Source organism: Sarcophilus harrisii, chromosome 5 (assembly GCF_902635505.1).
Source record: "Sarcophilus harrisii chromosome 5, mSarHar1.11, whole genome shotgun sequence".
In the NCBI taxonomy this organism is placed as follows: Eukaryota; Metazoa; Chordata; class Mammalia; order Dasyuromorphia; family Dasyuridae; genus Sarcophilus; species Sarcophilus harrisii.
This window is the reverse complement of record NC_045430.1, coordinates 14435548-14451148: the sequence shown is the minus strand read 5'-3', so window position 1 is coordinate 14451148 and position 15601 is coordinate 14435548. Positions and strand designations below refer to the sequence as shown.

The following is a 15601-nucleotide window of genomic DNA, read 5'->3' as shown; positions in this document are numbered from 1 at the left end:
GTCATCTGCAAAAAGATAATTGTGTTTCTTTTTTGCCTATACTTTTTCCTTCAACTTATGTATTTTTTCTTATTGCTAGGTTGCATTTCTACATTGTCTCAAAATAGAAGTAGTGATAGATACTGTATATCTCTGATCTTACTGAAATAGACTCCATGTAATACTATTACATATAATGCTGATTCTTGGTTTTAGATGCTTATTACCATTTTAAAGAAAATTCCACTTATTGCTATTTTTTTTTGCTTTTGCTTATTGTTTATTTTAAGTTATTTGCTTATTGCTATTTATTTTTTTCAGAAATGCACATGTTATTTTTTGACACCTTTTTTTATACACATTGATATAATTGTGGGGTTTTTTTTGCTCTTCTTGTCATTGCTATTATTTATTATGTTTATAATTTTCCAATATTAAATTGATCTTGTATCATCAATATAAATATGACCTGATCATAGTGCATAATATTTTTTGCATGTTTCTTGAACTTCTTTACTAAGATTTTTTTTTTAAATTGTGTCAATCTTTATTAGGAATATAATTATTAATAGTAGTCCTCATATTGTGCCTATTTCTGACTCTCACTAGTTGGGATATCAAAATCATATGTACCTCTCAGAAGGAATTTGATAGGATCCTTTCTTTTTCTTTTCTTTCTTTCTTTCTTTTTTTTTTTTTTTTACAAACAATTACTAAAATATTAGAATTAATTGTTCCTTAGATGTTTGATAGACTTAACTTATAATTAATTGATTCTTATTTATTTTCCTTAGTGAGTTCACTTATGGCTTTTTCTGATTCTTTTTTAGAGGCTGAGTTATTTAAATTTTCTATTTCTTGTTTGATGAAATTTTACATTTTTGTTAATATCTATTTCATTTAAGTTGTCAGTTTCACATATATCTTATATGTCTATACATAAAAATTAGTCTCTAATAACTTCCTTTACTTCATCTTTATTTGTTGTGAATTGCTTTTTGAATTTACAATTTAACTTGTATGAATAAAATCACTTGATTTTTCTCTTTTTAAAAAATCAAATTATCTAATGGTTTCTCTATTCTTTTTGCTTCTTATAAATTTAATCCTGTTTTTGCTTTCACTTTTGTTAATATCTTCTTTGATTTTCAGAATTTTTATTTTAGTGATTATTGAGTTTTAAATTTTTGTTGATTTTTAAAAATTTTTAATTATGTGCCTAATTTGATCTCTTCTATTTTTCTTTTGTTGATGAAAATGTTTGAAGATGGACACTCTCCCTTAACGACTGCTCTGACTAACTATTTCAAATTTTGGTATGTGTCTCCACAATGTCTTGTTTTATTGTTTCAGTAATTTGTTATTTGATATACTAATTCTCTAGGATTAAATTATTTAGTTCCCAGTAAATTTTAATCATTTCTTTAATGGGCTTTTATAGAATAATTTTTAGTGTTTTGATCAGTAAAGACTATATTTATTATTTCTGATTTTTTGTATTTTTTGTCATTTTTCTGACCTGATACATATTCTATTTTTGTAACTAAACCAGGCACACATTAGTATATGTATACTCCTTTCTATTCCCATTTAATAATCACTAGAGAGCTGTTATATCTAACTTAGAAATTCTCCTCAAAGGCCTTATTCTCTTTTTTGAATTTTTTAAAAGAGGGATTTGCATAATAGAAAAAGTTACATTGAGATCCCCCACTATTATAATTTGAAGTTTTTTTCTCTGTTTAATTTCTTTAGCTTTTTTCTTCAAATAGTTAGCTTATCTTTGGTGTATATCAGTTAATATTGAAAGTAATTCATTGTATTTCTTAGAGTAATATAATTTCTAAGCTTATGTATTTTAATCAATTCTATTATCGCTATTGTTTTGTATGATCTCTATTTTACAAATAAGAAAAGTGATGGTCAAAGAGCAAAGTCGGGGTATGAGGCCCAGCCTTCTGGAGTCAAATCCAGCCTTTTGCTTACAAATAGCTCTTCTTGTCCTACTGTCCTGAAGGTATCCTGAATCTTGGGGATCTTCCTGAATTCCCCTCCTCTTCCTCTCTTGGAGAAGCTTCTCTGCTTAGGTTGAATGGGTGTGGTATTGATTTTGAAGTTCTCCCAGGGAGAGGTAGGCACCAGTGTTTAGGGCTGGGTTGGAAGAAGAGACAGTGTTAGTCTGGTCTGGTGTAGGGGAAGCATCCCAAGGATATGGAGTGGCCGGCTCCAACCCAGGGCCTAAAGGAAGGTGCACATCCTGGCTTGATTCAGGTCTTGAATCCAAAGAATTCTGGGGCCTTGAGAAACTGGGGTCATAGGATGATGTGTCCTCTTCAGGAGGGGAAGTCTCCTTTTTGTCCTCCTTTCCTAAGAAAGAGATGCTTTGGGGTCCCAGGTTATTCCCAGGGTTAAAAAGCCTGGGGGAGAAGAGGATCATGTCATCTCCAGGGGGAAATGTGCAGTATGAGTCATCCTCAGGTCCTCCAGGAGGCAGCTGGGGCATCAGGGAGCCCTGTTCCCCTTCCTCTTTGTTCTCTTCCTCTTCCTCACCGAAAGGCGAATAGGTAAAATATACCTGGCAGGATTCAACCTCCAGAGCATCAGGAAGGTGGAAGAAAAAATAACCCTGGTTGGTGAAGCAACTGGAGAGGGAGTGACCACTGGTCTCTGGGGATCGATAAGCTGGAACCAGATCCTTGGAGAGCAACAAGTTCAGGTTTGGGTCTTCCTTCTGCATCACCTCCAGTGGAGAGATTTCTGGAGCCAAAATACTGGTGGCGAAGGAGGCAGTAGGAAAAGGAGAAGAAAGCCATTTCTGCCGGGGGAGAGGGGGAGAAATAATAAAAAATAACACATCATTACTCATAGGGATTCAAGTCCCACTTGAGACGGTTAGTAATAAACTGTGTAGCACGACTAGGATTATTTACTCCATTATCAGGGCACAGTTCATCGGAGTTTTTTTCCCCCTTCTGGTTGGTGAGACTTCAGCATATTTAGGGGATTCAAGACCCACCACATTGTGATTTTTGGACCTATTACTGGCCTTGTATCTTCAAATAGTAGTATTTCCCACCATCCCTCATGCCCTGGCTTTGGAAGCAACACTATCATTGCTGAAAAACTGTCAGTCACATACTGTATGGCTTCCCAGATCCCTCCCTGGCCACCACTCCGCTAAATGAATTGTTGCCCATTTGGTCCATCAGTACTTGGGGTTTATTTTTGTTTTTGTTTCTATTGGTACCCCCGGTGCTTAGAGGAATGTTTGGCTCATAGTATTTAGTTACCTAATAAATCAATTTTTTCCCTTTCTTTAATCTCCATTTTCCTCTTTCTACTTCCTTTGATAGAGAACAGAGGGCTGGTCAGTCCCAGGGGGAGGGAAATGGCACCCAGGGAACCCCCTGCTCTATTTTTCATTGGTGTTTTAGAATCACCTTTGCCTCTTCAGGTTTTTTCCATGAGAAAAGGATGATTTGGGGGAATCTTTGGTAAAAGAGATGGAAAAAGAGAAAGAAAAATAAAAACAGATTAAAGGTGGAATAAGAAGAAATGGCTTTTCTTTCACTGGAAATTGAAATAACAAGTGGACCTGACTATATGTCAGTTATTGTGGGTTGCTATGAATTGGAGATAGAGAAGGAGCAGAGAGTAAAAGTGACCACTTCTTTGGCAAGGGAATGATTAGCCAAGATTTATCTGTAGATAGATAGGTGGTGCCACAGTGCCTAGAGGGCTGGTCTTGGAGTCAGGAGGACCTGAGTGCAAATCCAACCTCAGACACTTACTAATGTTTGATCCATGGCAAGTCACTTGATAGCTCTGTACCTCAGTTTCCTCTTCTGTAAAATGAGGATAATAATAGTACCTACTTCCCCACAGTTGGGAGAATTAAATGAATTAATAATCGTAAAGCAATGCCTGCACCTAAGCATATAATAGGTGCTTGAATGCTTGTTCTCCTTTTCTTCTTTCCTGCTGTCCACTTGTCTTCTCCCAAATGCGTTTCCAAAAGAGATATCAAATACATCAAAAGTCCTGTTTTCAGTCTAGTTCCTATATAATCAGTCTTCTAAAAAGGTACTTGAATAACCTTCTTAATCATACACATAGGAAAAACCAAATGGATGAAAAATGTCACTCTTATATATCATAATCTGAAAAGAAAACATTGGACAGATGACGCATTGTTCTGGTCCATCAGTGTGTGAGTGTGTATATATGTATGTGTATATGCATACATAAGGATATTTTAATATATATCATTATATTATATGTAATATATTTATATGATACATAATGTTTATAGATAACATATATATTTATATAGCATATTACATGTATATAATACATATAGAGTCTATAACATGACTATATATTATATAATATATAATTATATGCATTATAATATATTAAATAGCATTAACAAGTTACATGATATAATTTTTATAAAATTATGTAACATACAATTACATATATAATTTTATTTATAATTTTTACATGCTCTATGTGCATAATATATGATACAACTTTGTCATTTTAATTAGTGTGGATATGTGTGTGCGTGTGTGTGTGTGTGTATACACACACATACATACATACACAACACTGCTGATGAATTATAAACTGGGATTAGAATTGAAGAGGAGGAGAATAGACTAATCCTTGTGGAAGGCCCTAATCCAGCCATCCTTTTTGTTCAGGACTTTGCCACCAGGCTCCCAAATCAGATATGTTTCCCTTTCCTCAACCCTTTTAGGTCTCTTGTGTATGTTGTTCCTTCTTATTAGAATGTAAGAACATTGAGGGCAGGGATTGACTTTCTTTTTGCTTATACTTGTTTCCCCAAGCTTTAGCACAGTACTCAGCACAGAGTAATTCCTTAATAAATGATTGTTGACTTGGCTTAACTTGGAGATCTGAGACAGAAGGAAGGGGAGAGAAAGGACAATGTGGTGCAGGGATAAAAAGGATCATTTTCACAACTTATTTCCCATGTGATCTTGAGTAATTTTCTTACTCGATTTGGGTCACTCACTCTTAAATGTCTTCCCCACTTTTTGTCTCATTTCCCCCATAAGTAAAATGAGGATTCCTCAACACAAGTCCTTTCCTATACATGCATTTATACACCCATACATACATAGATATATACATATATAAACATACATATATACATACATTATATATAAATACATATACATACATATACATCCTGTGGTGATAGGATTCCTTGATGTCAAGACTGAAATCCAAGGTATCAGAGGATCATAAGTATAGGACTAGAAGGGAAGTTAGATTTTATTTAATCCAATCCAACTTATTTTACAGAGAGAGAAACTGAGGCACAGAAAGGGGAAATCATTTGTCCAGAGTCAAACAGGCAGCAAGTAAACCCTGATTCTAAATCTGTGTGCTTTAGGAGGGAAGAAAAGACAGGGTGATAAATGGAAAGCGAGAGAAGAGGGAAAGAGATAATTGGAATTGGAATCATTGCCCTTGGATGGGAATCCTGGTTTTCCTACATAAAACCCCAAATCTTGAGCAGATTTCTTCTCCTCTGGGACTCCAGGTACTCATTTGTAAAATAGAGAAGTACTAGTACTTCCTTCTAGCTCTGGGTTCTATGACCCTAGTAGAAGATGGTATGCTCATCCCCAGGATTTTATTGATGCCTCTATAGGGTGGAAGGACCTGAAGACTCACTCCTTATCAAAGAAGCCTTGAAGAGTTATAGATCTAGAGTTGGGAGAGGACTCCCAAGGTCAAACCTATTATATTAAAAAGAGGAAGTGAAACCTTTTAAAAGTGAAGCGACTTGTCCAAGATCACAGAGGTAGTCAGTGACAAAGGCAAGATCAGGACTCTGGTTTTCTGACAAGAGTCACCGTTCTTCTCACAGTTCCTTATGATCCCCAGAAGTCTCAGAAATAAATTGTGATCCTTGTGTTATAGAATATAGGGCACAGGGCAGTCCCAAATCCTTTTATCTGAGGTCTCAGGAATTAGAAAGGCCCTTCTAACTCATGTATAGCATGGAATCCTCCCTACAGATTCCCCAAGGAGAGGTTAATCAGCCTCTACTCTTGGATACTTCAGGAATAAAGAATCTCCTAAGGCATCCCATTTCATTGTTTGACAGCTCCAGCTGACAGAAACTTCTTATGTTGAGCCATGATACAAGGAACATGGGAAACAAGCTGAGGGAAGGACTAGGGCTTGAAGGGAGGGAAAGGGCATCTCTGCAAGACTATCAAGCCATTAGACTGCGGATTATATAAAGAAATAACTCTATATTTGTTTGCTTTTCTTTTCTTTTTTATCTCTGTGGCTTAACAAAGTACCTGGCTCTTAATAAATGCTTATTGAATGACTACATGACTGGCAAAGAGGATGTGGGTCTGAAAGAAGAGTTTTTTTCCCTCAATTATCCTCCTCTTCTTTTCACTACTAAATGGAAATTATTGGCTCCAAGGGGCCAATATCTTTTATTTTATTTTATTTTTAAAATATTTTTATCTATTTATATTATTTTTTCCCAATATTTCTTTTATTCAACTTCTCCACCTCTACTTCCCAGTTCTTACATCCTTTCATTTTATCCACATACACACCCATCCACCCATCCATCCATACCCACCTCCACCACCCCCACACACATACACCCTACACACACACACACACACACACACACACACACACACACAACTATACCTGGAAATCTCCTCCATGCTCTGTGCTCAATGCGGAAAAGAATTTGGAAGGGTCTGGAATGTGACATTTTAAAATCTTCTTCAACCTGCCAGAGAGGAAATGAGGGTGAAAGAGGGGAAAACAAGTATATAAAGGTCCCTCTCCCATGTGGAGACCCTCCCCCTTCCCAGAAGGGAAGCTCTTTTTAAAAATTGGCAAACGGCTGCAATCAAGACTGAGAATGAAAACACATGTCCACACATATACATGATGATATACACAGACATATATAGCATGTGTTCACAAACGTGTAAGAATACATCCAAATACAATAAACTCAAACATATCAGTCATATACAATGCATACAAATAAACATGTACATGTCAATATATAAAATATGCATACATAATATAGGTGAACGGGGCTGCCCAAACAGGAAAAAAATACAATTGCACACCTGTACACATTCACATAAGCATAAATACAAACAAAAGCATGTCAACACAACTATACAAAGTACACCTTGTGTGACCTATGTCAGATTGCTAGCTGCCTTGGGGAGAGGGGAGGGAAAGAAGGAAGGGAGGAAATTTGGAACTTAAAATCTTACCAAAATGAATATTGAAAACTATCTTTACATGTAATTTGAAAAAATTAAAATACTATTAAGTGGGAAAAACTCAAAATGATGTACACAAATGTACATTCAGGTATGAACATACACAGACATGTGAAATTCTACACACTCACACGTACATACATATTCACATGTTCTGAATCTGAGACCCCATGATATGTCGGGATACCATGACTGTCTTATTCCTTCCCACTACATTTTCTCCAATAGTTCAAGCTCAGACCATCCACTCAGTCATGGGCTGAAGGATGGAGAGGAACAAATTCTTCAGGACTTATAGCCAAGAATTAACAAGGAGATTCAAGGGATCTAGGAAGGGGAAAGGAGAGAGGATGGGGATGTCTAATGATGGGTCAGAGTGAAGGATAGGGAAAATTCAGGTTGGGCCATGAGTCAGAATCTCTCACCATTTCTGGGGGTACCACCTGGGTACCAGCAGGAGCATAAGGAAGATGCTGACAACACCACATAGACCCATGATTAAATGGAACAGCCACTTGAAGATGAACTCTGGGAAGGGGAGAAAAAGTTAGGGGTGTTATCAAAATGGAAGTGAGTCAAGAATCGGGAGCATGATGAGGGAAAGGTCCAATCCCACTCAATCCCAGATCTGGCCACCAATATAGATTCTTATAGCACTTTCTGAGATCAATAGTCTACATTTTACTAGCCCCATTTTATAGAAAGGCTAAGGGAGCTGTCCAAGGTCTCATAAGTAGTCAGTGAATGACAAGCTAAGATCAGAAACTCATTAGATTTTTCAGCTCTAAATCCCAATAATTGTATTCCCCCATAGGAATTATTTAGACAGAGTAATTTCTCATTGTGAGCCTGTAAGGCAGCTAAAGATTATCTCCATTTTACAGAAGAAAACTGAGATTCGTGTAGATGAATTGCCTTGCTAGCATTGCTTCTCAAGGGCAGGGGCTGTCTCTTCCCTTTCCTTGTATCTCCAGCATTTAACAAGGTGCCTCACACATAGTAGACACTTACTAAATAATTACTGACTGACTGGAACTCATACATGTGGAAAATAGATGTAGAACTTTTAAGGATAGTTCATATGGACAGATTCGGGCTAATGGAAGTATCTTTAGAATGGAAATTATTTCATTTTTCATCTTAGTATTCCCTGCACTGAAGGTTTCCATTGATATTCACATAATGTTAAGAGAATTTAAAGTCTAGAAACCTGGATAGATTAGTTGTAGAAGATTTATTGGTCAGGATGGAGGGGGATATAGAAGGGGAGGCAGATGGAAAAGAGTTCTGCTCTGCATCACTGAAGGCAATAGTCACATTAATAAGAACACTGATGTATCCCCAGTGCCTACCTATCACAGTTACTTGCACATAATAGGTACTTGATAAACTCTGAATGGCTTATTAAGTTGTTTAGGGCTTTCAGACCACCCAAAGCTCAGGATCTTTTTCACAGAAACTGTTGTGACCAGTCACAGCTGCCTCTATCCTTTATTTGACCATATGTTTTCTTGAACTTCAATGTAGGATTTATTCTTTATTATATTTTCTCACATTAGTGTATACCCACCATTCTATTCTGTTGGAATTGTTTTGAATTTACTAGCCAGTGGTAAAACCAGCTATGGACAGAACCCAGCCCAATCCTCCCCCTTTCCCTTTAGTAACAAACTTCCCCTGTTCTCCTCATTTTCCTTTCCTCCACTTTCGACATGTCATCTTCATGTTCCCCTCACTTCTTTTCTTCTTTCTCCCTGTGCTTCCCTCCTTAAATCTTCCTCCCTAGAGTATCTATCACAGTCCCATCCCCAACCCTGATTACTCTTTCCACAGCTGATCTCTTCTTAACACACCTTGTGGTTTTGTCTGGAAGATGAGGGTCGGGCTCCAGGGACTCCAGATTCCTGAAGACCCATTTTTTTTTGATTTGCCTCGGACCTGGAGTTCATATTTTGTGTTAGGAGAGAGTTTTTCAAGGTAGACCCACCTCTGGTCTTGAGTTATGGGCAGCGTGGTGGCTTTCTGCAGAAAACCAATGAATTAATGGATAAGCATTTATTAAGTACCTACTACATGTCCAAAACTGGTTCAATTAGGCACTGGGAATACAAAAAAAAAAAAAAAAAAAAGACAAATCAACTTTAACTTAAGGAGTTTCTGTTCTATAAGGGAGATAATATATAACTCTCTGTCTTATGTCTCTCTTTGTCTCTCTCTGTGTATATATATATATATATGTATATACATATATATGCATATACATATACACATAAACTAAACACAATGTGGTTGGGAAGGGGAAGTACTACAAGCAAGAAAAATCTTCTGGAAGAGGTGGTATTTGAACCTTTCTTTGAAGGAAAACAAGGGAAGAAAAACAGCTTAGTCATGCCTAGTTCTGCACAGAAAACGAATTGTCTTGTATTAGGGAAGTTATAGAAATTTATAAAACCTTAGAATTCTGGAATCATGAAATCATGAGCTTTCAGAATCCTGGGATCTTTAGAATCTTGAACTATAGGAATTTGGCCCGTATGAATTTCTATTGCTTGTTGCTTCATATCGACAAAGCTGTATATGTAGGATTCAGGTCAAGGGTAAACAAATTGGTAAGAACAGTGAAGTTTTCCATATATACTGGTCCCCTCAACAATCAGCTTCTTCCTCTTCCTGCCTCTCTTTTAGTGGTCCTTGCATGTTTTTTTGCTTTTCTTTCTATGACACTCTTGAGTCTAGTCTCCCATCCCTTATTTATACCGAATTATCATTAACTAATAACAGTTTAAGATGTCTCCCTTTCCGTGGGTTTGTTTGACTCAAAGGGACCGAAGGGTGACACTTGATCCTCGTTAATATTTCACTTGGTCCCAGATGGCAAAATAAAGACTGAAGTAATTTATAGGAAATAAGATTTTGGCTAGATCTAAGGAAGAATTTCCTAAAAGTAAAAGCTGTTTAATAATGGGATAATATGCCTCAGTTAATAATAACAATTATTGCACATTATGTATTATACTATAAATATATTCTAATATATGTATACATACACATATATTGGAATATATAAAATATAAAATACATTTTGGACCTGATAGATTATTTCATTGGCATAAGGAATTCCAATTCCACCAATATAAACTGATATTTTCTTGATCACTTCTAGACACTCTAGTCTTCCAGGGGACTGGAAGATGAAGGGATATTCCCAGGGTGCCACAGTCAGTATGTATCAGAGGCTGTATTTGAATCCAGGTCTTCCTATCTCTAGATACTCAAGGCCAAGTTTCTCTCAACTGCGATATTTGCTTCCAGTTGTTGATGTTATTGGATTGGATCCTGATTTGATTGGTATAAGGAACTCTCTCTCTTTCTCTCTCCCCCCACACATCTATCCCTCTCTCTCTCCATCCATCTATCTATCATCTATTTCAGAGATGGGACCTACACTCAGACTTGCTTGACTTTGACACTTTGCCAAATTGTATTTCCAGTTATCATACTCTTCCATCACACTTTTAATCTATGTTCCAAGGTAGGAACAAGAGATCCTTTAGTCCAAGATTTCTTAACCTTCTGTGCTTCTTCTGGGTCCCTTGACTAGTCAGTCTGCTAAAGCGTAGTAGACTCTTTCTCAGAATAATGTTTTAAATGCATAAAAATAGGATTGCAAAGGAAAACAATTCTATTGATATAAAGATTATTTTCTTGATTCAGGTTCACCAACTTCTTGAAATCTCTCCATGAATCCCTGAAATCCCAGATTAAGAACTCCTAGACATAATTTTCTCTGAGGATTTTCCCTTCCAACTCTGAATACTGTGGACCTCTGTCTGCAATAGACCAAGATGGGATTGAGCTATATAGAGGATGTGGCAGCTATGGACTTTTCTGAAAAGCTGGCTATGTCTAGGTGGGTGATAGAGGTCAGGGAAGGGAAGTTGGGTATAACTCCATGGGGTCAGGGAGAACAAAGCAACTGAGCCCAAAGTTCAACTCTCACTCACCTCCCAGGAGTTTCCCTGAATCTGATATCTGACCTCGAATATCAGGTGTCCCTCCAGGTAGTGGGAATATACAGGGACTTCCCAGGACACATTGTAGGCATGTTCTTCTTGTTGATTTAGGGAGAGGTTACTGAGGGCCATTAGTCGAACTGAAAAAGGAGAAAGTGGCAGAAAAAGTTAGGGATACTTGGAGGAAACTCCACATACTAAGGGCTCAGTTATCCCCATCTGCTTTCTTCCATCTAGCTCTGTCTACTTTGTCTGGACAACAGCCCTCAACATCTGGGCTCTCTGGCTTCTAATACCTGCACCCCTATCATGGGCAAGCTATAAGCAGGTCTCGCTTCTTCATACTTAATTCAAATGGTCAAATCTAAAACTAGCATTAAATTGATAATGATAATATTAATAATAAATAATCATATTATTATTAATAAAACTAATTAAATCAGGAAGCAGGAAAATAGAATGGATTTATGGAGGCTAGAGTCAATATTTGGCGTAGACCTTAATCTCGACCTCAGTTTAAGGATCTTAGAATCTTAGAAACTCAGAACTGGGAAGGCCCTTAGAATCACATTCAATTCCTAAGCCAAGAGAATAAGTTTAAGCCCAAATTGGAGCATTAACCAATAAACAGAACCAAGAGAATAAGTTTAAGGCCCAAATAGGAGCATTAACCAATAAACAGAACCAATAAACCATACCTTGCCTGTCATTGATACCATGAATTCTTCCTACTGTTCATATCCAAGAAAAAGGATTGACGTTTTACCAATCCTATTTTATTTCTCTGTTATTTCTTACATTCAGAAAAAGGGAGAAAATTTGGGTCTATATCCCTTACCCCAATCTGGTCCCTGGATCCAAGGCCCCCTTACTTACTTTTATCAAAGGGTCTGAATTCCTCTTCCCTCACTATCCTCTTGCCCCCGGTTAGACAGCTCACCGTCATGACCAGAACATCAGCAGCAGTCAGAGATTGAGTCTGGAAGAAAAAAAGACCAGGGCTGAAATGAGTAGTCTTAAATCCAAGTCTAAAGAGAATGAGGGTGGGGGAAAGAGGACCCAGATCATCAAGAGTAAAAAGACATGGCTCTATGTAGACGCCCCCTCCCTTCATAAATTGTGTTCATAGGTCCATTCTGAATGGGACCTTAGAGGTAACTAAAGTTGAGCCCCTTCATTTTCCAAGTGAACAGGGCTAAAGAATCAAAGTCTCAAATTCTCCCAGATCACTCTCTCCTTGATTCTCTAAAGACCCAAGATGCCCTCCTCGCTTTCTTGCTGCCATTTAATTTGACCGTATCTGTCAAGGCTTATTCAAGTTTATAGAGTCACAACATTTTCAAACTGGAAGATTTCATTTCATCTCATTTTCAAGATGATGGAACATCAGCCAGAGAGGGATGATCCCTCAGCCAAAGCCAGTGACAGACCTGAAACTAGAATTGCTTTCAAATCCCATTGCCAATGTCTGCTGCCTGACTTTGAACAAGCGTTTTCACTCCCCTGGGCCTCAGTTTTCCATCTATAAAATGAGGGGGTTGGACTAGACAGCATCTGAGACCATTTCAATCCTACATGTGATCTATGACCCTTTCAGGCACCTACCATTGTGCTATTCCTGTGGTAGTGGCCTAATATGGATAGATTGTGATTTATATACGGCAGTCCAGAGGGTTGAGATGGCAGATAACACTGGAGGGACCATAGATTTATAACAAGAAGGGAAGGTAATTTAATCCAATCTCTTAATATGTAGGGATAAGGGAACCAAAGTCCTTAAAGATTGGGATTTTTCTAAGATTCTATAAATAGTAAGAAGCAAAGTCCAGATGTGAAGTCAAGTCTGCTGGCTACATGTCTAGATATAGAAAAAATATGCCTCTTGCCTGAGGACTCCCCCCTCACTGTCTCTACCATCTCAGCCCTGGCCCTCAGAGGATTGCAGCCACTCACATTGATTTCTCCCAAGATCAAATCACAAGCCAAGAGTGTCGGTTCCACATGGAGAAGCTCACAGCTTCGATTCCGTGCCCTGTTAAGAAGAAAACAAAATAATCTCTATTAGGGTATTTAGAAATAGTCATTCCAATCTGTCCTGATCTTTCTGTCTTGTTTGTACATAGTTGTTAGTTTGTTATCTCTTAATAGATTGTGAGCATCTTGAGGTCAGATTGTTTTTGGCTTTTCTTGCTATCCCCAGGACTTGTGCCTGATGCATAGTAGGTGCTTAATAAATTAATGTTTCTTAACTTTACTTGATACAACCTTAATAATATTTATATTGTTCTTTGAGTTGATGGGTACAACAGCCCATTCTCTACCTGTCTTGTGGTCATCCAGCATCCAGCATCTCATGGTATCCAATGAGGAAGGTCAAAATATAAGATACTTGGAATCCTATCCAAGGGATTCATAATGTTGAGCATCCAGAAAAGTCGGACCAGGATCTTAAAGAATTTTGAAATTATGCCCTATGGGGGGCAGCTAGGTGGCACAGTGGATAGGGCACCAGCCCTGAAGTCAGGAGGACCGGAGTTCAAATCTGGCTTCAGATACTTAACACTTCCTAGCTGTGTGACGATGGACAAGTCACTTAAATCCCAATTGCTTCAACAAAACAAAAATATGCCCTATGAAAATTTGCTAAAGGAATTGGGGCATTTAATCTGGAAAGCGGGATACTGGTAGGTGACCTGGTTTGGGAGTAGGGAAGAAAAGAAGAAATTTGTCTTCAAATATTTGAGAATCTGTCATGTGGAAGAAAGATTAGCTATAGTCTGCTTGGCCCCAAAGGGTAGAATTAAATGCAACACTAGTTGTGTGTGTGTGTGTGGGGGGAAAGTTTCAGGCTATAAATATGTTAAGTTTTTCCCATACTGAAAAAAAATTTCCTTAATCCTGCTATTCCCAGAAATTCCCAAGCTAACTCTTTGCTCTCCTTCCTAGATTCCTAGAAAGAGATATGGATGCTCATGGCTGCTCCTTCCTCATCATTAACTCCTCAATCATTTGAGCTCTAAATTCTACCTCTAACATTCTGTTCAAACTATCTTCTCTCAGGATTCCAATGAATTAAAGTCACCAAATCCATTGGTCTTTTCTCAAGTCTTCTTCCTCCCTTTTCATCTGTAACATCTGATATCAAGCAGTACTTAGTCCTTTTTGGTACTCTCCCTTGCTTACAATTAGATAGAAGCTCATTGAGGGCGGGGCATTTTTGTCTTTGAATATGTAAAACTGAACTCGGAACATAATTATTATCTAATAGATGTTTGCCAATTTATTGATTTGTGTGATCTTTATACCTGTTGTTTCCCCTAGTAGAATGTAAGCAATTTATGGGCAGGAATTATTTCATTGTCCTTGACTCCCAAGTGCCCAGCAAATACCTGGAACACAGTAAATGCTAAATAAATGCCCATTGACTAATTAATGTGTATAATACACACATACATATATATGTGTATATATATATATATATATATATATATATATATATGAAATTTCCTTTAATAAAACATAAGGTTTATTTATTTATTTTGGTGAGGCAATTGGGATTAAGTGACTTGACCAGGATCACACAACTAGTTGGTGTTAAGTGTCTGAGGCCAGATTGGAACTCAGGTTCTCCTGAATTTAGGGCCAGTGCTTTATCCACTGCATCATCAGCTTCTATAAAAAGTAAACTTCTTAAGGATTTTTTTTCATTTTTGTAGGTTTTTGTATCTCTGGGACTTGACAGTGCCTGGCACAGAGAAGTTGCTAAATAAAGTTTTGGTTGTTTTAAGTTATATCCAACTGTTGGTGACAAAGATATTGGAATGGTTTGTCATTTCTTTCTCCAACTCATTTTACAAATAAAGAAATGGAAGCAAATAGGGTTAAGTGACTTGCCCAGAGTCACACAGCTAATAAATGTCTGAGGGCAGAAGTGAACCTGGTCTTCTTGACTCCAGATCCAGTTCTGTATCCATTGCATTACCTACTTGTCCTTTTGATTAATGATTGATTGATTGATTTCATGGCACTCTTCTCTCTTAGTTATCTGATAGTTTTTAGTATGAAAACCTATTAGACTATAAGCTTCCTGAGTATGGCAGCTAGAAAATATAGTGGATGAAGTGCTGGATTTGGTATCAGAAAGGTCTGATTTCATTTTCTATCTCAGACACTTAGTATTTGAATATCCCTGGTAAGTCAGCTAACTTTTCTAAACCTCATCTGTAAATGAGGGAATTGGACCAGATGGCCTTTGAAGTCTCATTCAACTTTAAGTTTGTGATTATAGACTTC

The 15601-nt window shown here is 37.4% G+C and overlaps 1 protein-coding gene across 1 annotated transcript in view; it reads right to left on the bottom strand.

Moving 5' to 3' along the window:
- Positions 1-1155: 1155 nt before the first annotated feature.
- The window catches only part of IL2RB (interleukin 2 receptor subunit beta), a 29089-nt gene continuing 14643 nt past the window's right edge, over positions 1156-15601 (bottom strand). Inside the window, exons 5-11 of the mRNA XM_031937936.1 lie at positions 13262-13340; positions 12185-12287; positions 11300-11448; positions 9149-9317; positions 7721-7823; positions 6697-6781; positions 1156-2794 (exon numbers count right to left, since the gene is read on the bottom strand). Of these exons, the coding sequence (XP_031793796.1) occupies positions 2063-2794; positions 6697-6781; positions 7721-7823; positions 9149-9317; positions 11300-11448; positions 12185-12287; positions 13262-13340 (1420 nt within the window). The 3' untranslated portion in view covers positions 1156-2062. The remainder of the gene's footprint in view (positions 2795-6696; positions 6782-7720; positions 7824-9148; positions 9318-11299; positions 11449-12184; positions 12288-13261; positions 13341-15601) is intronic.